The sequence below is a fragment of the Thalassophryne amazonica genome, chromosome 12, assembly GCF_902500255.1.
Source record: "Thalassophryne amazonica chromosome 12, fThaAma1.1, whole genome shotgun sequence".
Classification (NCBI taxonomy): domain Eukaryota; kingdom Metazoa; phylum Chordata; class Actinopteri; order Batrachoidiformes; family Batrachoididae; genus Thalassophryne; species Thalassophryne amazonica.
In genome coordinates this window covers 88,032,012-88,056,034 of record NC_047114.1, presented here as the reverse complement: position 1 = coordinate 88,056,034, position 24,023 = coordinate 88,032,012, and the positions used below count along the sequence as shown (strand labels likewise).

Below are 24,023 nucleotides of genomic sequence, written 5' to 3'. Positions count from 1 at the left end.
ACATTCTGTCCCAGATACCCAAAGAATAGCACAGCATTTGTGTTATTTATTCAGGAAAGCTTTAATTACTTTTAATGTGTGGTCTTGATCTCATTTAAACTTTTCTTTACTCATGTCTTTCTCCGTATTGCGGCGTCATAAAGATCTTTGGGGTGGACTGTGGACCCCTTTGAAACCCTTCCTCTGTTGGCTTCCTGGCAGAGGCATACACTCTCTGGTCTTCTCAGATTATGCTGCTTCCATAAATGTGCTTCGAGATACTGCATAACTTCAAAACTGCACATGATGTAGAGAGAGAGAGAGAAGGACGAGGTGTCTGCTTTGGCTACTTTCATGCAAAGTCCTTTTTGCAGGGTTGTGTGGACTTGTGAGTATTTAGTTTTAGGACACAACCACTATTATAAAATGACACATTTCAGTGTAAAAATGGTTCTCACACATGCACACAGACCCTGTTCAGTTCTTACCTTGGTCGACCATCTCCCTCATTCTTTAATGCTTAATTACAGAATCCTTTCAGCGGAGTTGTGTGGTGTTATAAGAATTTAAGAACGTAGCTGCTTGAAACAATCAGTAATATGTAGTACATTTCTGCATTGAAGCAGTTTGTCTTGTAGACAACCACACCTGCTCCTAATCCATCATCAATCCAACATCCACTATCCATCCAGCAGGTGGCAGACACGTCGATGGGATATTACATAAACAAAGCTGCTTTTTGGATTGATTTGTTGCATCAATGTTCACCAGATTTTTGTCGTAAAAGGAGAGTCTGTCCTCGTTAGAAGACGGAATTTAGTTGCATTAGTGACCTAGAGGGGGTGCTATATACGTTTTCACTCACTGACCATTACAGGTGACACACCAAGGAAGGAGTAAAATATCCAACATGACCAAAGTCACTGGTTTTTGTACACGCCTCCTTCCAAGTACATGGCCAGAGGAGTCTGAAGTGGGTGTGGTCTGTGATGGCGTTCTGACAGACTGGGCACTCTTGTGCACACTTCATTCCACCCCTTTTCTCACCCTGCTGCTGCCTCCTACCTTCCTCCCTCCTGTGCTCCCCTGTAGTCTGGTCTCGCTCCTCTCTAGGGCTGGTGCTCGTCTGAGGGGTCGCCGTGCACGCTGACGCTCATCTCTCCCAGCTAAGCATGGTTCACAGCAGCTGTACGCGCCAAGTCCTCCTGCTGGGGTTTGTAGGGCTCTTGGTGGCCTTCACACACTCAGGTAAACCTCCTCTTGTCGGGTCTTTCAGGTATTTCTTGTACTGACGTGTAAACGTTCCCACTGGTGCTTAAAATAAAAACACTTTTCTCTGGAAACGAGAAGTTGGCATGATTTGAAATTCTCTTCTTGGAAAACTAACAAAGTTTCAGGAAGTCCAGAATGCAAATGAGAGGCCGGGGTCACCGCACGTCCACAAAAGGTCACCTTTGTAGGCATTTGTCTGCTTTTTTTTTCTACAAAAATGTGTTAATCTGCAGCCTGGTGTAAAAGATGCAGTTGTTGAAGCAGCTCTTTGACAAACAGGACCACTGTTGCTTTCTTTCATGATGCCTAACGTTACCTGAATACTTTACTTTGTGATCCGCACCCAGCTGAATCCTTTCTGTGTGCGTCTTGTTTGGGTTTGAGGTGGCGGAACATCCGCAGGTATGGCATTTATTCCAAAGGTGCAGAGAGATGGCAGCGTTGGCAGAAAGAGGCGGAATGATGGCCAGTGTTTGGAATGTTCAGGCCAGTTTTTTTGTTGTTGTAATTTAAGTTTAAACGTTAATGCGTCAAGAGATCTGCAGCTCGAGTGGCACAGAGTGGAACACTGCTAAGTAAGTAAGTCCCTGAGACTGCGCCCTTATTTTGCACTCGGGGTCGCCACAGCAGACCTGAGGAGGATCTGCATGTTGAATTGGCACAAGTTTTACCCCGGATGCCCTTCCTGGCGCAACTCCATATTAATCCTGTTTTCTTCAAATACAAGCAAAGCACTGGTACCCTTGCCAAAAAACAAATAATGATAAAACGCCAAGTCTGTCACCGTGTTAAGTGATAACTAAATCCCAAATCTGCATCCAGGTTCTCATTAAATTCTAATGACTTATTATTCTTAAAATAACTGATGAGGTTTCATAATGTTTGAATTACAGTAAAATAAAAACTGTTTTCTATAATGGAAGCAGCAGTTTGGTCCAGAGGTCAGGTCAGGTGTGACGATTTTGGTCCAGAGGTCAGGTCAGGTGCGATGATATAACAAGTCAGTATTGTCAACACCTTATGGTGGGGGAAAAAACTCAGCTGTTGTTTTACTGGGAACCAAAAAAAAAAAAAAACTCCAATGACCAGAACAAAGGTTTGACCCAAACACTAAAGGCGTTTCTAGCACTGGTGCGGCCAATCCATCAGGCTTCAGATGGCCTCCGAACCAGCTAGACTGGATGCATGAGACAACACCGCGGCAGTCCCTCTGTGACAAGGCAGATTGTCTTTTGATCAATTCTTGAATGAGATAGAAAATCCAGGGTCAATCCAAAAATGGTTGTGCATGGGTTTCTTTTACGTGGGGATGTCGTTGCACGTAGTTTGGAGATGCACTGAGCCATTTGCTGCCCTCTGGTGGTGCAGATATCAATGTCCATCAACTTCTTTTGACCCCCTGTTAGATGATTCCCCACCCCAAACCCCCAGGCAGAAACTGCAGTGCCAGGTTGTTGCTGAGGGTACGATTCTTTTTATCATTTAATCTTTGTTGTTATTTGCTTTACTTGGTTTATTTCTGCTGTTGTCAGTAGCGGAACAACATCATTTAATGATAATCGTGTCATTTCATAAAACGGGAGTGGATGCCTTTTTGCCTGAAGCCCTGTCACCTGCCTCTCCATCAGGTTACCTTAAAATCTGTCTGTTATAGTTTACAGAAGAAAAACCAAAACAAAGAGGTGAGCAGTCGACTGTTTTCATGAGTGGTTATTCATTTTATTTTATGCAGCAAAGAAAAACATTTTGTAGTCCCATGTTCGAACATGATTTGTTTGCATACGGGCTATGAATATTTACCGCCCCCTGCTGGTTGCCCGTGGGCAATGACTTTTAGCGGCCCTTATGTCTTTGAGGTGCTCAGTGATTCAACTTGTTTTATTTTATGAATATAACATTCATGTTTTTGAAAACAACCAACTTATCAGCGAAAATAATCAGCACCATAATGTTCTTTTGCACATGCTGTCACATGAAACGCTCTGTGGCTTTGTCTTGTCACACACAGTGTGTTGTCAGTGAGTGTTGTGCACTTCATCTGTCGTAAGTAGCGCCGGCGTTCTTAACCACAGTACGATCTTGTTTTGTGAACCGTTAGGAAACACCATGCCAACCGTTGACTCAGCATGAGAAAATGACCAAGTTGTGTCAAATTAGACGCTTAGGAAACACAATGTGACAGTGACTCATTTTTTTTTATTCTTCCTCAAAAAGGCCAATCAGATTCAGAGTCATCTGTCAACATCACACTTCTCAGTAAAAAAAATTTTTTTAAAGAGTAAATGATGTGTGAATGTGCGCGTGATTATCTGTTTCATAAAATAATAATAATAAAAATATCTTCAATTATTCCTTAAGGGATGGTGCTGTTTTCTATTTCATTTGATACGTATATTGTTTTGCAAAAGCAAAGCAAAAACATAAAAATATTAGAAATTTAAAAAAAAAAGTCTGAGAAACTCACATGACGCTTCTCCACCCATCCACAAATCTGAAATATTTACCAGACAACCAGACTTTCAAACTTTCAGACTTTCCTCCAGGGGCGTGTCCAGATTTATTTGACAGGGGTGGCCCACTTGGGCGGGGGAGCACTGATTAATGCAGGGATGGGATGAAGCACAACTGCACATCAGCAATACTAAAAAAAATCAGTTTTAAGATGAGGGGTCTATAGGTTGTCATGACTGCGATAATAAAAAAAAAGCCTTTTTTTTAATGGAGCTAAGTGTTAAATAGTGAATATTGTACATTTTCACATGTAACTGACAGGTTTCTCATCAAGGAATTCCATCGAACTCCCACTTCCGATTATCTGTTTACAGTACTGGGATGGTACCTGGGGCAGTGCCACCCACACTGTGACAATACTAACCATAAATATACACATTTCCTCACACTCCCAGCACTTTTTACTGGAAACGTGTGCAAAATCAACATGCAGGATCCTTATCAGATCTGCTGTGGTGACCCCAAGTGAAAAAAAAAATAAAATAGAAGAAACTGAAATGTCTGTCTGTCTGTCTGTCTGTCTGTCTGTCTGTCTGTCTGTCTGTCTGTCTGTCTGTCTGTCTATCTATCTATCTATCTATCTATCTATCTATCTATCTATCTATCTATCTATCTATCTATCTATCTATCTATCTATCTATCTATCTATCTATCTATCTATCTATCTATCTATCTATCTATCTATCTATCTATCTATCTATCTATCTATCTATCTATCTATCTATCTATCTATCTATCTATCTATCTATCTATCTATCTATCTATCTATCTATCTATCTATCTATCTATCCATCCATCCATCCTGCTCAACATAAGTAGTGGAACGGTGTTATTAATGATTTTTACTTTCCTTTTGAAGTTGTCCTTCAAACAAATAGCGATGAAAAAATGAAATCAAATAGAGAAAAAATCATAACAGGCTTTTTAAAAAATTATCCTTCAAAGGAAACAGTATCCCTGATCTGTGGAAGTGAAAAAGAGTGACTCAAGGACTCAAGACAGTGCTGATGTGTTTGAGCTGCACTGCTCATAGTTTTCACACAGACCTGTTTGCAGCCGTTGTCATCTCTTTGCTTGGTGTGAAATGGACCAACAGATGGTCTTCTGTGTTTTTGCTGTCTGAAATCCACTATTACAGTCTGACTTGTGCTGATTGAAATCTTCACGCAATATCAAATAATTAAGAGAATTCTGTTAAAAGCATTGTTGGCTCTAGGGTGGGGATTAAAAGGACTATCTCCCCCCCTACCTCTCAAGAATTTCAGAAGCGCCACCATTAAAGACTATTGAGATATGGTGAAGCCAGCTTTGTGATATCCCACAAAATCGCTAAAAACAGTCAAAACAATGCTATTTACTGCTTTTTTAAGAATAAAAATATTATTGTGCAGAATTGAGTTTAGCCTTTTGGCCTGACTGTCCATAATATTTTATGTTTCTCATTTGGCCCTTTGCCAAAAATAATTGCCCACCCTTTACACCAGACCCTGTCACCAGATACACCCTAGACTTCCATCTCTGCCTCCTCTGAGGAAGGCATGTCAGTAGGGTTGAGGAAATCCTTAACCTCTTCCTTCCACTGCCCGGTGATATCCCCAGTCCAGCTCAGCAGCTCTCCACTCTTGCTGAAAACAGCTTGGGCAACTGTCTCCCTTTCCTGAGTCATCTGACAGTTTTCCAGAACTGCTTTGAGGCAAACTGAGTCATTCTCCATGACCTCTCCAAACTCTTTCCACACCTGAGTTTTTGCCTCAGCAAGCTCTGAGGCTGCAGTCCTTCTGGCCCGCTGGTACCTGTCCACTGAATTAACCAGAGGGTTCTTCAGTGCAGCTACTTCAAGAATGGAGGCCATGAATATGGACCTCTCTAATTCCATGTCCCCAATCTCCCTTGGAATGCAGGAAAATTTATTTCGGAGTTGTGAGGCCATCTAGAAAGGTTCTCCTACCAAATTTTCCCGGAGAACCCTCATAACTCATAGAGGTTTTTCATGTCAGTTCGGTTTGCTCACCCTGCTCACCACCAAGTACGGATCAGTTGACGGCTCTGCCCCTCTTTACGCCCGAGAGTCCAAGGCACACAGTTGCGGGTCTGATGTCATGGTTACCAAATTGATCATCGACCTTTGACCAGCGATGCTCCAGTACCAAGTGTACTCAGGAACACCAACCTAACTGAGTGTCAGGTCAGTCGATGTGGGTTTATGGCCCTGTCTGCTACGCGCACCAGACCAACACCAAAGTCTCTGTAGCACCCCCCCCCCCCCCCCCCCAAAAAAAAGTGTTTCTGGAGCCGCCACTGATTACCCCTGCACATGGAAATATGTTATTATTTTAACCTTCTCATTAAATGCGACTGTCCAGAAGGTACAAACTGTACACACACACACAGGGACTATTTAATAAACAAGTCAGTTTGACATCAGCGCCTGGCCGCTGCCTGGTTTGGGTCGGGCCGGTTGTTACTGGTTGCAGCTCGTCGCCCTCTGTGACCGTACAAACCTCCTTTTGTACCCTCTGCTGAAGGCCTCATTGATGCCTGCGCTGGCCAGAGGCCCAGGTCTCCAAACCCTCAGCCAGCTTCAGGACAGGCTGCTAAATCAACACAGCAGCATCGAAAAACAAGGACGCACCATCAGAAACGCTCCCTTGAAATTTAGACGATACCAGGGCTAACATGCTAATAACGTCAAAGACCTGTACACACAACACACACAATTACCCAAATGCTTTAGAGAAGACTAAAGTGAGTCATCTTTTAATTTGGTGGAAAGAGAAAAATAAATTTGTGAGAGGGTTTAAGTGTGGCGCTCGGAGGCTGCAGAGCAAACATGCAGGGCCTGAGTTAAATAAGGCGAGTGTAAATATGTTTGGTGGATGAGTTTGTTGGTATGTGAAGAGTGGAAACGGGACACGTGAATCAGTATATGAATGGTCAGGCTTGTATTTGAAGAAAACAGGATTAAAAAAATCAAAAGGAAAATTATATCTCTATCAGAAAGGTGCCTGTTTAAAAAAAAAAAAAAATCATTAAAATAAGCAGCACAAATGCATGGTCAGCTAGCTCAGCTGCTCAGCTAGCTCAGCTACTATTAAATAATAAATGTTAGTAAGATAACTAATCCTGTTTTTGGTTAATCTAATTATTCTTATTGTTATTCTTAGTGGGATAAGATCACTAATAAAAAAAACTGTCGCGATTGTAATACTTATTGCAATATAGGGTGTCAATGCAGAGTTAACTATGACTAATATACGTGACTAATGGGACGAATCTGTCTTCCTATGAATATGATCTTATCTACAGATCTTATTCATACAATCGCCACAGCTGCTGCTGTAATAATTATTAGGAAATTGATTATCTGACTAAGAATCTCGAGACAAACGTTTCTTTTTTTGTAGTCATGGGAAGGCACATTTGTGATATTACGTACATTGATTAGGGGTCCAAGCACCAGTGTAAGACCCCTATTATACGATACTTCGAGAAAGTATTCACAGCACTTTTTCCACATTTTATGGTACAGCCTTATTCCAAAATGGAGTAAATTCTTTTTTTTTTTTTCCTAAAAATCCTACACATAATACCCCATAATGACAACATGAAAAAGGTTTTGTGACTTTGTTGATGCACCTTTGGCAGCAATTACAGCCTCAGGTCTGCTCAAATATGATGCCACAAGTGTGTTCAGAATAATAGTAGTGCTATGTGACTAAAAAGATTAATCCAGGTTTTGAGTATATTTCTTATTGTTACATGCGAAACAAGGTACCAGTAGATTCAGTAGATTCTCACAAATCCAACAAGACCAAGCATTCATGATATGCACACTCTTAAGGCTATGAAATTGGGCTATTAGTAAAAAAAAAAAAAAAGTAGAAACGGGGGTGTTCACAATAATAGTAGTGTGGCATTCAGTCAGTGAGTTCGTCAATTTTGTGGAACAAAAAGGTGTGAATCAGGTGTCCCCTATGTAAGGATGAAGCCAGCACCTGTTGAACATGCTTTTCTCTTTGAAAGCCTGAGGAAAATGGGATGTTCAAGACATTATTCAGAAGAACAGCGTAGTTTGATTAAAAAGTTGGAGAGGGGAAAACTTATACGCAGGTGCAAAAAATTATAGGCTGTTCATCTACAATGATCTCCAATGCTTTAAAATGGACAAAAAAAACCAGAGACGCGTGGAAGAAAATGGAAAACAACCATCAAAATGGATAGAAGAATAACCAGAATGGCAAAGGCTCACCCATTGATCAGCTCCAGGATGATCAAAGACAGTCTGGAGTTACCTGTAAGTGCTGTGACGGTTAGAAGACGCCTTTGTGAAGCTAATTTATTTCCAAGAATCCCCCGCAAAGTCCCTCTGTTAAATAAAAGACATGTGCAGAAGAGGTTACAATTTGCCAAAGAACACATCAACTAAAGAGAAATGGAGGAATATTTTGTGGACTGATGAGAGTAAAATTGTTCTTTTGGGTCCAAGGGCTGCAGACAGTTTGTGAGACGACCCCTAAACTCTGACTTCAAGCCACAGTTCACAGTGAAGACAGTGAAGCATGGTGGTGCAAGCGTCATGATATGGGCATGTTTCTCCTACTATGGTGTTGGGCCTATATATCGCATACCAGGTATCATGGATCAGTTTGGATATGTCAAAATACTTGAAGAGGTCATGTTGCCTTATGCTGAAGAGGACATGCCCTTGAAATGGGTGTTTCAACAAGACAATGACCCCAAGCACACTAGTAAACAAGCAAAATCTTGGTTCCAAACCAACAAAATTAATGCCTCGCAGATGTGAAGAAAACATGAAAAACTGTGGTTATACAACTAAATACTAGTTTAGTGATTCACAGGATTGCTAAAAAAGCTTTTTGAACATAATAGTTTTGAGTTTGTAGCGTCAACAGCAGATGCCACTATTATTGTGAACACCCCCTTTTCTACTTTTTTTTTTTTTTACTAATAGCCCAATTTCATAGCCTTAAGAGTGTGCATATCATGAATGCTTGGTCTTGTTGGATTTGTGAGAGTCTATTGAATCTACTGGTACCTTGTTTCCCATGTAACAATAAGAAATATACTTAAAACCTGGATTAATCTTTTAGTCACATAGCACTACTATTATTCTGAACACTACTGTATCTTTTGTCAGTTTTGTCCATTCCTCTTTGCAGCACCTCTTAAGCTCCATCAGGTTGAATGGGGAGTGTCGGTGCACAGCCATTTTCAGGTCTTTCCAGGATGTTCAATTGGATTCAGGTCTGGGCTCTGGCTGGACCACTCAAGGACATTTCACAGAGTTGTCCTGAAGCCACTCCTTTGATATCTTGACTGTGTGCTTAGGGTCATTATCCTTCTGAAAGATGAACCGTCACCGCAGTGTGATGTCAAGAGTGTTCTGGAGCAGGTTTTCATCCAGGATGTCTCTGCATTGCTGCATTCATCTTTCCCTCAATCCTGACTAGGCTCCCAGTTCCTGCTGCTGAAAAACATCCCCACAGCATGATGCTGCCACCACCATGCTTCACTGTAGGGATGGTGCCTGGTTTCCTCCAAACATGATGCCTGGCATTCACACAATCTTTGTCTCCTCAGACAAAGATCAAAGTTGACAGGGTACCAAATAAAATATCCCTGCATATCTCCACTTCATTTGCTTTTTTAAACCTTTATTTAAACAGGTTAGTCCCACTGAGATTGAGACCTCTTTTGCAAGGGAGAACTGGGTAGTAAGTTAGACCATTAGTGGTTAAAGCGTAGTTAAAGCTTGAGACCAGAAGATCCTCTGTTCAAATCCCAGCCTGACTGGAAAATCAGTAAGCGCCCTTGGGCAAGGTCTTTAATCCCCTATTTCTCCCAGTGTGTAGTGAGTGCCTTGTATGGCAGCACCCTCACATTTGTAAAGCACCTTGAGCGTCTGATGCAGATGGAAAAGCGCTATATAAATGCTGTCCATTTACATTGGGACGTTCAAAGCAGCAGAACTGTTTCTGTACCTTTTTCCCAAATGTGTGCCTTGAGGCAATCCTGTCTTGGATACCTACAGACAATTCCTTTGACTTCATGCTTGGTTTGTGCTCTGACATGCACTGCCTGCTGTGGGACCTTATATTTAGACAGGTGTGTCTTTCCAAATCATGTACAATCAATTGAATTTACCCCAGGAGGACTAGACTTGGAAATCTAAAAATCTCAAAAAACTTTATCACATTGTCATTATGGGGTATTGTGTATTGGATTTTTTTTAGGGGGGGGGGGGGGAATGAATTTTATCTGTCTTGGAATAACGCTGTAACATAATAAACTAAGGGGGTGGTGGCCAAGTGGTTAATGCGCTTGGTTTCAGTTCAGAAGGTTCCAGGTTCAAATCCAAACCCCTGCCACATTTCTCCATGTAATGTGGAGTTGCGTCAGGAAGGGCATCCTGCGTAAAACTTGTGCCAATTCAACATGCAGCTTCAACTTGGATTTGCTGTGGCGACCCCGAGTGTAAACAAGGGAGAAGCCGAAGGGACTTACTTTTACTGTAACATAATAAACTGTGGAAGAAGTGAAGCACTGTGAATACTTTCCAGATGTACTGTATAATTGTAAGGATTTTTCTTTTTCATTCTTCCTTCATCCTCCGCCCTAAAAGTATCTGGAGTTCAGAAACCTTAAAAGCTACAACAACAAAACTTGGCACATTGGTCTACAGTCACTAGCACTACTTGGCTCCACCATGGTGGTGCTATAATAACCACTTTTACATTTGGGCTCATAACGTCTGGACTGTGAGCCGTACAATCAAAATTCTTTCCTTGCTGAATTCTTTGGGACCTTCTGCATTGATCCACATAGGCCACGCCCATTTACACCTGGATAATTGTTTTGGCCAATTTGAATTATTTGCATTTTTTTTTGTTGTTGTTTTGTTGCTTCTCCTCCTCCAATTTTTGTTCAATCATCACAAAGTTTGAACCGAGGTGCACAAAAGTTTTCAAATGGATTTTTGAGATTTCTATTTGTTTTGCTGCAATTGGCTGCCAAAATTGAGTGGGTGTGGCTTATTTAGCAAAATCTGCTATAGCTCATGACAGAATTACTCTTCTGAAATCAAACTTGGTGGACCTGATCAACATGGACTTCTGCAAAAACTGATACCAGAATCAATCTGATAGAAATGTTACAACCACCACAATAGACTACATACATGTACCAACGTTAAACTGCCCTAAATTGTATGTGTGCAGGCAATATTAAGTCATGAAATACTGTATAGTGCAGAATTAGTCCTCAAATTATCTATAAAGGCTACCACAGGATCACGATTGATCAAATGTTTTGCAGGTCTGTGGTTTTAGGTGGTTTTAAGCCGCAATCAAAGAGCCAAGTAACTTAAAAGAGAAAAAGGAAAAAAAAAATCCTTGTCTGTTTATGCCCAAGCAACCTCAGTACCTTCAAACCAAAATCCTTAAATTAATTTTTATCCTGCAAATAAGTAAACAGGCAATACATGTCAATTGAAAAGAAAAAAAAAAGGGGGGGGGGGGGGGTCTCTATGCCAAAAGACTATTCTGTGCACCTAAAGCAAACACGTCTGCTCTGGGAGCATCCCCTGGTGCAACACGTCTCCGCCATCCCCACACCACAAAACCACCTTGGGTTCTGGATGGCATCCAGGCAGACAACCAGGCCACTTCCACGCAGCCAGGTGAAACATGTGCATCCCCTTGACCTTTTCTGACTACTGGGGTCGTCAGCACGGAGGGACCTGTGTGCTGAATCGCGCCCACAGAAACACAAAACACAGCCAAAATGTTGCAGCTGATGCTCCCCTCACGGTGCAGGTGACTTCGGCAACTCCGTGTCTGAGTCTCTGTAAGAAACTGCTCCTTTGACACAAACTCATTCTGACCATACACAAGGACTGCTGTCCTCACTTGTGTCCTATGTGCATGGTCACTCACGTTTTCCTCCAGACGGATTTACCACACGGATTTATTTGATGTCTTATAAAAAAAAAACAACAAAAAACAAAAATACAAGTAAAAGACCAAGAAGGTGAGTACTTAAATGTTGGAAATGTCCCCATTTCACCACGTTGGCTCTCTGAAAACCAAAAGATTAAGAAAGTGAGTACACTAATGTTTGAAATGTCCCCATATCGCCACATTGGCTGTTTGAAAACCAAAAGATTAAGAAAGTGAATAAACTAATGTTGGAAATGTCCCCATATCGCCACGTTGGCTCTCTGAAAACCAAAAGATTAAGAAAGTGAGTACACTGTTTGAAATGTCCCCATATCGCCACATTGGCTCTCTGAAAACCAAAAGATTAAGAAAGTGAATAAACTAATGTTGGAAACGTCCCCATATCGCCACGTTGGCTCTCTGAAAACTAAAAGATTAAGAAAGTGAGTACACTAATGTTTGAAACGTCCCCATATTGCCACGTTGGCTCTCTGAAAACCAAAAGATTAAGAAAGTGAGTACACTAATGTTTGAAATGTCCCCATATCGCCATGTTGGCTCTCTGAAAACTAAAAGATTAAGAAAGTGAGTACACTAATGTTTGAAACGTCCCCATATCGCCACATTGGCTGTTTGAAAACCAAAAGATTAAGAAAGTGAATAAACTAATGTTGGAAATGTCCCCATATCGCCACGTTGGCTCTCTGAAAACCAAAAGATTAAGAAAGTGAGTACACTGTTTGAAATGTCCCCATATCGCCACATTGGCTCTCTGAAAACCAAAAGATTAAGAAAGTGAATAAACTAATGTTGGAAACGTCCCCATATCGCCACGTTGGCTCTCTGAAAACTAAAAGATTAAGAAAGTGAGTACACTAATGTTTGAAACGTCCCCATATTGCCACGTTGGCTCTCTGAAAACCAAAAGATTAAGAAAGTGAGTACACTAATGTTTGAAATGTCCCCATATCGCCACGTTGGCTCTCTGAAAACTAAAAGATTAAGAAAGTGAGTACACTAATGTTTGAAATGTCCCCATATCACCACATTGGCTCTCTGAAAACCAAAAGATTAAGAAAGTGAATAAACTAATGTTGGAAATGTCCCCATATCGCCACGTTGGCTCTCTGAAAACTAAAAGATTAAGAAAGTGAGTACACTAATGTTTGAAACGTCCCCATATCGCCACATTGGCTCTCTGAAAACCAAAAGATTAAGAAAGTGAATAAACTAATGTTGGAAATGTCCCCATATCGCCACGTTGGCTCTCTGAAAACTAAAAGATTAAGAAAGTGAGTACACTAATGTTTGAAACGTCCCCATATCGCCACATTGGCTCTCTGAAAACCAAAAGATTAAGAAAGTGAATAAACTTATGTTGGAAATGTCCCCATATTGCCACGTTGGCTCTCTGAAAACTAAAAGATTAAGAAAGTGAGTACACTAATGTTTGAAACGTCCCCATATCGCCACGTTGGCTCTCTGAAAACCAAAAGATTAAGAAAGTGAGTACACTAATGTTTGAAATGTCCCCATATCGCCATGTTGGCTCTCTGAAAACTAAAAGATTAAGAAAGTGAGTACACTAATGTTTGAAACGTCCCCATATCGCCACATTGGCTCTCTGAAAACCAAAAGATTAAGAAAGTGAATAAACTAATGTTGGAAATGTCCCCATATCGCCACGTTGGCTCTCTGAAAACTAAAAGATTAAGAAAGTGAGTACACTAATGTTTGAAACGTCCCCATATCGCCACGTTGGCTCTCTGAAAACTAAAAGATTAAGAAAGTGAGTACACTAATGTTTGAAACGTCCCCATATCGCCACGTTGGCTCTCTGAAAACTAAAAGATTAAGAAAGTGAGTACACTAATGTTTGAAACGTCCCCATATCGCCACGTTGGCTCTCTGAAAACCAAAAGATTAAGAAAGTGAGTACACTAATGTTTGAAATGTCCCCATATCGCCACGTTGGCTCTCTGAAAACCAAAAGATTAAGAAAGTGAGTACACTAATGCTTGAAACGTCCCCATATTGCCACGTTGGCTCTCTGAAAACCAAAAGATTAAGAAAGTGAGTACACTAATGTTTGAAACGTCCCCATATCGCCACGTTGGCTCTCTGAAAACTAAAAGATTAAGAAAGTGAGTACACTAATGTTTGAAACGTCCCCATATCGCCACGTTGGCTCTCTGAAAACCAAAAGATTAAGAAAGTGAGTACACTAATGTTTGAAACGTCCCCATATCGCCACGTAGGCTCTCTGAAAACTAAAAGATTAAGAAAGTGAGTACACTAATGTTTGAAACGTCCCCATATCGCCACGTTGGCTCTCTGAAAACCAAAAAATTAAGAAAGTTACTACACTAATATTGGAAACGTCCCCATATCGCCACGTTGGCTCTCTGAAAACCAAATTTTCTGCATACGTTTGACTTGGTATGTTGTTGTTTTTTTTAATTGTTGCTCTTCAGAGACGGTTGCAGGTCCGGCTCCAACTCTCCAAGGAGACAACCAGGACACAGTGTCTGGAGGAGGACCCTATGATGTCACCACCAAAGACCCGTACCAGGACATGACCCAGAACTCCTTCACCTATGACTACGAAGACACCACGCACTTCCACACTTTGGACGAGGAAGGGGAAGAAGGTACTGGGTAGTCATTTTGAGTTAGTTTTGCTGTTTCAAGGCATGCATTTAAAGCTGGATCTGTCTGTGTGTGTGTGTGTGTGTGTGTGTGTGTGTGTGTGTGTGTGTGTGTGTGTGTGTGTGTGTGTGTGTGTGTGTGTGTGTGTGTGTGTGTGTGTGTGTGTGTGCATGCGCAGGTGTCCTGGGGGTCGGAGCCATCACAGCTATCGTTATAGCCGTCTTCCTGGGAGCATCTGTCCTTCTTGCCCTCATCGTGATCACACTCAGAAAGTTCACCGCTTCCTAGAGGGACTTCTTCTCATTTACTCTGTGTGTGTGTGTGTGTGTGTGTGTGTGTGTGTGTGTGTGTGTGTGTGTGTGTGTGGTGTGTGTGTGTGTGTGTGTGTGTGTGTGTGTGTGTATATGTTAGTACAAGTGTGTGTTACTTTTGTTCCTCGTCTTACCATTCGTCAATCACTTGGTCTGTCCACAGCTGAATAATCAAGTTTTTTAACTGCTTTATCTCAGATGTTTCTTGGTATATTATTTTAAACAGGGTAAGCTGGTTCTGTCTCACTTGTAACAGCTGCTCACCAAAGATGAACTGGTTTAAAGAGGTCATGTGGTGCAAATTCTTTTTATTTACTTATTATAGTGACATATGGTCAAGGCTTTACATTAAACGTCCCCAAAGTGCCACAGTTCTCTGGCTTTTCATGTAGAAATTTCTCTACTACAAACTAACTTTAGACCTGAAATGATTTGTTTCAAGCTTCTGTGACATACGTAACACCAGTCCAAACTGCACTATGAAACATGGCCAATCAGCCAGACTTCTGCCTGTGTGACGCACACACATGGTCTCTGGGAAGGACGACATGCATCTTCTATGAAGGGAGAGGGGGCGTGGCAAACAGTAGATCATCTTCATTTAAAGCAGCTGTAACAAACAAGTGATTTGAATATGACTCAGAAAGTAAAGAGCCTGTTTTGGACACAAGACAAATTCTTACCTCACATATAAAATGAATAATTACATTTTTTGAGTGGATTTAGGGAATGAACAGAGTCAGGAATTGAAAGACTATTTCAGTTTTATTATTATTACTTTCCCTTATATGAAACATGTTACTTGAAATGATTCTTAACAGCATTTGTCCCAAATTGTCATTTTGCGACACTAAATTGTTCCATCTCTGCTCCTTTTCTGTAACGGGAAATTTTACCTAAGTCTATATTTAAGGATTCTTTATTGTTATACCATATATGCTTCCATGTGACATGATATGAAAGTAGGTTTCAAAAGGTCCTGGGGGTTAAATATACTAAAACTAGACTATGGAATATAAATAAATAAGAGCAATAATAAAATAAAATTAAATAAAATTAAAAGCAACACAGTTGTAATGAGCAGCATGACAGAATTAATGGACAAAAAAATTTGGTTGTGCAAATATACGGTTGTGTAGAAATCCAGTTATTGTGCAAAGCACTGGTGTACACAAGGCCAAGGTGTTGTGCAACCAAGGTATTAATAGGTGTTTACCCATCCGTGTTAATATGCAGGAAGCAACAGAGCCATAGTGCTCCACCGAAACTCAACAGCTTCTGGGAAGAAGCTGTTTCTCAGTCTGGTGGTTCCGCACCTGATGCTCCGCAGCCTCCTGCCCGAAGGGAGAGGAACAAACATTGTGCTTGCCTTGTGGGTGTGATCTTTTTTTTTATGCTGGAGGCCCTTTCCCTGTATCTATTTGTGTAAATGTTCATGATGGTGGGTAGGCTGCCTCCTACAGTCCTCTGTGCAGCATTCACAACCGTCTGCAGAGTCTTCTCTGGTTCTGAGCAGTTGCCCTACCACACAGTGATGCAGGAGCACATAACACTCTCCACCACACACCTGTAGAAGGCCCCCAGAACAGAACTGCCAAGTCCAGCACTCCTCAGCCTCCTGAAGGAGTGCAGGTGCTGGTGTGCCTTCTTGACCAGGGCTGAGGTGTTGTTGCCCCAAGTGAATTCTTTGGTGATTTTCAAGCCCAGACATCTGAAGGTGTCAACTGCTTCCACAGCTGTTCCTCTGATGTTGGGGGTGGGGGGGGTGGTATCTGTTCCTCCTGAAGTCCACAATCAACTCTTTTGTCTTCTTCATGTTGATGCAGAGGTTGTTGTCTTTGCACCAGCCTTCAAAGTGTTCATCCTCCTGCCTCTAGCTGGACTCATCGCTGATGCTGATGCATCTCAGCACGACTGTGTCATCAGTGAACTTCACTATCTGACAGCCTGGGTGTTTCGCTGTGCAGTCATAAGCGAGCAGAGTGTACAGAAGGGGTCTCAGCACACAGCCCTGAGGGTGATGGAGGACGAGATGATCTCGTAGATCTTTAAAGACTGCAGCCTGTCCGTTAGAAAGTCCAGGACCCAGTTACAGAGAGAGGTGCCCAATCCAACTGTTGAGTTTCTGCACCGGGGTCTATGGTATTATTGTCTTGAAGGCAGATGTGAAGTCCACACAGAGTAGGAGGATGTAGGTGTGCTTGTTCTCCATGTGCCTGAGGGCCTTGTGGACTACATGTGCAATGGTGTCGTCTGTTGATCTGTTTTTGCAGTAGGTGTACTGGTGTGGGTCCACAGTGATGTCGATGGAGTCCTTGATATGTGCCATGATCAGCATCTCAAAGCACTATGTGGTGAGGGCTACCGGCCAATAGTCACTCAGGACTACACACTCAAAGGCCACTTTATTAGGTACACCTTGCTAGTACGTGGTTGGACCTCCTTTTGGCTTCAGAACTGCCTTAAATCTTAATGGCATGGATTCAACAAAGTGTTGGAAACATTCCTTTCTTCCCCATTCTGATGGTCGGTTTGAACTTCAGCATGTTGTCTTCACCATGTCTAGATACTTGAATGCAGGGTTGCTGCCATGTGATTGGCTGACAGGTGTACCTAATAAAGTGGCCGGTGACTGTATAGCCTAGGCCTCATCTATGTAGTGTTGGCTGAGATATGCAATCTTTGATTTGTTGGTTTATGAAAATCAAACTATTATTTTGAGAATGGATTAATTGTTAAAGACTTTAGAAATTTAGACAATTTTCTGGTTTATAAAACATACTTTAACATGGAATGTATTTACCATATTTTCTTATAAAAACATGATTCAAACTTATTACATCATAATGTGAATCTTTTCACATGAAAATGTAGGACTTTTACTTGTTTGATTTTAATGTGGTAAGTTTGTATAAATAAAGTGAAAAGGCTGTGAAAAAATAAAAAAATTCATATAACATTTTACAGAGCTTTTATAACTGGTGTGTCAACAAAATGCTTCTGTACAAATCATCAGTTAAATGAGAAAATAATCTGTAATTATTATTTGCTCCTGTGTTGCTTCCAAACCGTCTCTCTGACAAAGATGAGCGAATATTTTCTTCTTTCGACTGTTGACGCTGAAACGTGGCAGGTTTCTCTTCTGCAGACATTTTTCACATTTGTCCAGGTGTCACTAAAAAATGCAACATTAGAAACTGGCTGGTTCTTCCAGTGGAAACTAGCATGTCCATACTCAGTTTTTTTGTCTTTAAAAAAAATGCTTTATGATCATGTTTTGTGATTAGTCTTATATTTGTTTTATTGGATTTGCTGGATCCTGCATGTGTCTTTGCGCATTTTTGGTCTCACTTTTTTTCCATTTGTTGCAAGAAAAACTTCAAAATTATTTGCTTACATTTTTTTATATTAGTATTTTACTGTACTGTGTTGGATTTTTTTCAACAATATGACCTATTTCAAAGTTTTGTAGTTTGTATTGCACCGTTTGCAAACATTTACTATGTCAAAATAAGATTTACAAAAAAGAAAAAGTAAAAAGAAATGGCAGACCTGAGCGCAAACAGGGTATTTTAGTGTTTGTTTTTATAAATATACCGGTGAGGTTTGAAGGAGGTCGTAAATATGTTTGTACTGTTTTGGGAACCTGTGCCATAATTTTGTCTTTTTCCAGTATTCCTCTGTGCATAAAAATGACAGTGTACCCATGTGGTTTCAGATTTACAGTCAGTCAATAAATAAGATGCCAAAAGTCTGAGTCCCACATGGTTCTTGAATGCATCATCATCACCACTGAGCCACCAGGGCAGAATTATGTTTTAAAGGTGCACGATTTATGTATAAGAGTGGGAGGATTCTGCTGGGGCCGTATGCAGTACTGTGGCCTAACACTAGGTGGCAGTGTTGTTGGCAGCTTCAGTTGAATTTATTGAGAAAAATCATAGTTTTTCATATAAAAGCCGTAACATAAAGTCTTAATTTAACCTGCTGACAGACAGGTTTGGGATTCATCATAAAGGTGAGCAGGCAGCTGTGTGTGTGTGTGTGTGTGTGTGTGTGTGTGTGTGTGTGTGTGTGTGTGTGTGTGTGTGTGTGTGTGTGTGTGTGTGTGTGTGTGTGTGTGTGTGTGTGTGTGTGTGTGTGTGTGTGTGTGTGTGTGTGTGTGTGTGTGTGTGTGTGAGAGAGAGATTAAAGAGACAGATCATCTCACCACACCGAGACTGTATTCAGTATCTGAAAGCAGGAAAACCTCATAAATAAGAGAATACTCAGAGCTCTATTGAGCTGAGTATTCCATTAACTTTAACTAGTAATGACTTCAGGACTTTCTTTGCTAACAAAATTTTAACTATTAGAGAAAAAATTATTCATAACCATCCCAAAGACGTATCATTATCTTTGGCTGCTTTCAGTGATGCCGGTATTTGGTTAGACTCTTTCTCTCCGATTGTTCTGTCTGAGTTATTTTCATTAGTTACTTCATCCAAACCATCAACATGTCTATTAGACCCCATTCCTACCAGGCTGCTCAAGGAAGCCCTACCATTATTTAATGCTTCGATCTTAAATATGATCAATCTATCTTTATTAGTTGGCTATGTACCACAGGCTTTTAAGGTGGCAGTAATTAAACCATTACTTAAAAAGCCATCACTTGACCCAGCTATCTTAGCTAATTATAGGCCAATCTCCAACCTTCCTTTTCTCTCAAAATTCTTGAAAGGGTAGTTGTAAAACAGCTAACTGATCATCTGCAGAGGAATGGTCTATTTGAAGAGTTTCAGTCAGGTTTTAGAATTCATCATAGTACAGAAACAGCATTAGTGAAGGTTACAAATGATCTTCTTATGGCCTCGGACAGTGGACTCATCTCTGTGCTTGTTCTGTTAGACCTCAGTGCTGCTTTTGATACTGTGACCATAAAATTTTATTACAGAGATTAGAGCATGCCATAGGTATTAAAGGCACTGCGCTGCGGTGGTTTGAATCATATTTATCTAATAGATTACAATTTGTTCATGTAAATGGGGAATCTTCTTCACAGACTAAGGTTAATTATGGAGTTCTACAAGGTTCTGTGCTAGGACCAATTTTATTCACTTTATACATGCTTCCCTTAGGCAGTATTATTAGACGGTATTGCTTAAATTTTCATTGTTACGCAGATGATACCCAGCTTTATCTATCCATGAAGCCAGAGGACACACACCAATTAGCTAAACTGCAGGATTGTCTTACAGACATAAAGACATGGATGACCTCTAATTTCCTGCTTTTAAACTCAGATAAAACTGAAGTTATTGTACTTGGCCCCACAAATCTTAGAAACATGGTGTCTAACCAGATCTTTACTCTGGATGGCATTACCCTGACCTCTAGTAATACTGTGAGAAATCTTGGAGTCATTTTGATCAGGATATGTCATTCAAAACGCATATTAAACAAATATGTAGGACTGCTTTTTTGCATTTACGCAATATCTCTAAAATCAGAAAGGTCTTGTCTCAGAGTGATGCTGAAAAACTAATTCATGCATTTATTTCCTCTAGGCTGGACTATTGTAATTCATTATTATCAGGTTGTCCTAAAGTTCCCTAAAAAGCCTTCAGTTAATTCAAAATGCTGCAGCTAGAGTACTGACGGGGACTAGAAGGAGAGAGCATATCTCACCCATATTGGCCTCTCTTCATTGGCTTCCTGTTAATTCTAGAATAGAATTTAAAATTCTTCTTCTTACTTATAAGGTTTTGAATAATCAGCTCCCATCTTATCTTAGGGACCTCGTAGTACCATATCACCCCAATAGAGCGCTTCGCTCTCAGACTGCAGGCTTACTTGTAGTTCCTAGGGTTTGTAAGAGTAGAATGGGAGGCAGAGCCTTCAGCTTTCAGGCTCCTCTCCTGTGGAACCAGCTCCCAATTCAGATCAGGGAGACAGATACCCTCTCTACTTTTAAGATTAGGCTTAAAACTTTCCTTTTTGCTAAAGCTTATAGTTAGGGCTGGATCAGGTGACCCTGAACCATCCCTTAGTTATGCTGCTATAGACGTAGACTGCTGGGGGGTTCCCATGATGCACTGTTTCTTTCTCTTTTTGCTCTGTATGCACCACTCTGCATTTAATCATTAGTGATCGATCTCTGCTCCCCTCCACAGCATGTCTTTTTCCTGGTTCTCTCCCTCAGCCCCAACCAGTCCCAGCAGAAGACTGCCCCTCCCTGAGCCTGGTTCTGCTGGAGGTTTCTTCCTGTTAAAAGGGAGTTTTTCCTTCCCACTGTAGCCAAGTGCTTGCTCACAGGGGGTCGTTTTGACCGTTGGGGTTTTACATAATTATTGTATGGCCTTGCCTTACAATATAAAGCGCCTTGGGGCAACTGTTTGTTGTGATTTGGCGCTATATAAAAAAAATTGATTGATTGATTGATAATCTGTCTGCTTCTGCAGCTTCACACTGATGAAATACAGCAGAAAGAATACAAGCTGAATCAGGAAAGCAAAAAAAAAAAAAAGAGTCCGACTGACAGTAATGTGATGTAAAATCTCATCTCATGTGATGTAAACTGAGAGTTTCATCATTTTAGTCATTACATGGAGACTGAGTTGAATCTCTGACACTTTGCCACATGAAGTGAATCAGTCTTCAAATGTTTTTGTGCTTCGTCAGATGTTGAAGGCATAAAAACACAAAAACTAAAGTTTGCATCAAAAAGTGGATGATGCGTGTATATTTGGACAAAGACAATTTTGTTAATTTAGCTGTCACAGTTTATTAGAGATAACAGCACTGTATATGTGTGGGGCCTCACTTCATCATCATCATCATCATCATAATAACCAGCTCTGCCAATGAAGTTTGTGAACAGCCTGTAACCCACAATTTTTTATATATCCCTATGATTTTTTTTTTTTTTTTTACAGAGGAAGCATATCCTGATAGACAAGAACTGACTCAATTTTCAAGGTCAAAGGTCAACCTAAGGAAAAATATTGAAAAGATCCCCATCCTTTAACATTGAACGAATTTTCAAAAATTCATAACTGTCAAAAAAGACAGAATTTCTTTCGTATTTGAGAGCATTATGTAGGATAGTATCCTTCATTGATTGACAGATTTGATCCGGATCTGACCTGGATTACAGATTTTGTGGCCATTTAAATTTAACATTGAAAACCCCATTTAATGTATATTTTACGTTATAGCTTAAACAAACGTGCCCCAATCATGCTCATATTTGAAAGTGAGGTGCAGACTGGCACTCACTATCACCTGACAAAGTTTAATCCAGCTCTGATCCAGATTGTGGATTTTGTGGGCATTTGAATTTAATATTGAAAAGCCCATTTAATACAGATTTTACATTATATCTTAATCAAACATGACCCAATCACTCTCATATTTGAAAGTGAGGTGCAGACTGGCACTCACTATCACCTGACAAAGTTTGATCCAGATCTGATCCAGATTGTGGATTTTGTGGGCATTTGAATTTAATATTGAAAAGCCCATTTAATAAAGATTTTACATTATATCTTAATCAAACATGACCCAATCACTCTCATATTTGAAAGTGAGGTACAGACTGGCACTCACTGTCACCTGACAAAGTTTGATCCAGATCTGATCCAGATTGTGGATTTGTGTGCATTTGAATTTAATATTGAAAAGCCCATTTAATAAAGATTTTACATTATATCTTAATCAAACATGACCCAATCACTCTCATATTTGAAAGTGAGGTCTAGACTGGCACTCACTATCACCTGACAAAATTTGATCCAGATCTGATCCAGATTATGGATTTTGTGGGCATTTGAATTTAATATTGAAAAGCCCATTTAATAAAGTTTTTACATTATATCTTAATCAAACATGACCCAGTCACTCTCATATTTGAAAGTGAGGTGCAGACTGGCACTCACTATCACCTGACAAAGTTTGATCCAGATCTGATCCAGATTGTGGATTTTGTGTGCATTTGAATTTAATAGCCCATTTAATAAAGTTTTTACATTATATCTTAATCAAACATGACCCAGTCACTCTATTTGAAGGTGATGTGCAGACTGGCACTCTCAATGAATAGACTAAGTCTGATCCGCATCTGATCCATATTGTGGATTTAGCACATATTTGATTTTAACATTAAAAAGCCCCTTTGATCTGTATTTTGTATTTTATTTGAGTTTTTGAAAAGCCACTTCTAACAGGACTTTGTGAATTTTTTTTCCAAGGTAAAAATTTATGGAATTGGAAACTAGTGTTGGTGGAGGTTTGTGCTGTATGAGCGTGGTGCTCGAGTTATTATGATTACTAGTCCTAAATCTGTCTCGAGCAAATTGTCCTAAAACACACTGCACATTATGCAACTTTTGTCTGTTGAATGTGAAATCTCATCTGGTCAGAAGACACACAGAAGACTTCAGCTTAGTTTTGATGTTTTCTTGTGTAAAAATCCTTTTCTAAATTTAAGCATAAAAAACAGGATTTGGTTTTTAGAAAATATTTTTCCAAAAATGTCTTGAATATCTGAGGTCCAGTTGGTTTGCTTTCAGGTTAACCCATTTACAGGTCTACTCTACAGAATGCCGTTCTACTACAATTGCCAGCCATCCCAAATAGTGCAAAAATCGGATGAAACGGCTTAATCCTCCCCGTACTTAAAAAAAAAAAAAAAAAAAATTGTTCACTGTTACTTTTTCAGTACACTGGCAAAATAATTTCCTTCAGGATAAATAAAGTTGATCTTATCTTATCTATGAATACCCATTTAAAGGCTTTCAAATGTAATTGAAGCTCTTAAGACTACAAATATCTGGAAGTTACCCTATACTATTGACGATTTTGAGAATCATGATTAAAACAGAAGCATGCAGCAGCTTGGATCCATTTGAATGAAAAACGAAACAAAGATTGACCTTTGACCTTTCCATTTAGACCCAATTGAGCTTCAGCGGTCAAACCAAAACATCCAGAATATGTCATCTACAACTTCTGAGAGATGTGCAGTGTGTTTTTTTTTACAGAGATCAACAAATAATTCAGTCAAACAGGTTTGGGGGTGTTAAACTCCACAAACCAGGTCACATGATCCAAAAAAATGAGATCTGTTTCTGACGCGTCCTCGCCCAGTTTTCTTTCATAGAAGATAAAATCTAAACCAACTTCTTTGTTTGTTTGTTTTTTTCCTTCTATGAATGAACCAAATCCCTTTTGAGGAACCATCAGCTTCTGTATCAACCCCCAAACAACCTGTTAATAAGGTTTGAATCCTGGTCTGATTCTGCAGATTTATGCCGTCACTGGTGTTTTTTAAGCACCTGTCACTGCATCTGCACAGTGTGTC

The 24,023-nt window shown here is 40.3% G+C and overlaps 1 protein-coding gene across 3 annotated transcripts; it reads left to right on the top strand.

Moving 5' to 3' along the window:
• Positions 1 to 879: 879 nt before the first annotated feature.
• snorc (secondary ossification center associated regulator of chondrocyte maturation) lies at positions 880 to 18,775 on the top strand. Of its 3 annotated transcripts, XR_004564213.1 has the most exons (4): positions 887 to 1,227; positions 14,195 to 14,371; positions 14,548 to 14,732; positions 18,711 to 18,775. XR_004564213.1 is itself a non-coding variant. In XM_034183809.1 (3 exons), the coding sequence occupies exons 1-3, from the start codon at positions 1,152 to 1,154 to the stop codon at positions 14,655 to 14,657; spliced, it is 351 nt and encodes a 116-aa protein (XP_034039700.1). In that variant the 5' UTR covers positions 880 to 1,151; the 3' UTR covers positions 14,658 to 18,437. The 3 variants fall into 3 exon arrangements, 2 of the variants coding, with proteins under 2 accessions (XP_034039700.1, XP_034039699.1); XM_034183809.1 differs by lacking the exon at positions 18,711 to 18,775 and having other exon boundaries at positions 880 to 1,227; positions 14,207 to 14,371; positions 14,548 to 18,437; XM_034183808.1 differs by lacking the exon at positions 18,711 to 18,775 and having other exon boundaries at positions 14,548 to 18,437.
• The last annotated feature ends 5,248 nt before the right edge of the window (positions 18,776 to 24,023 follow it).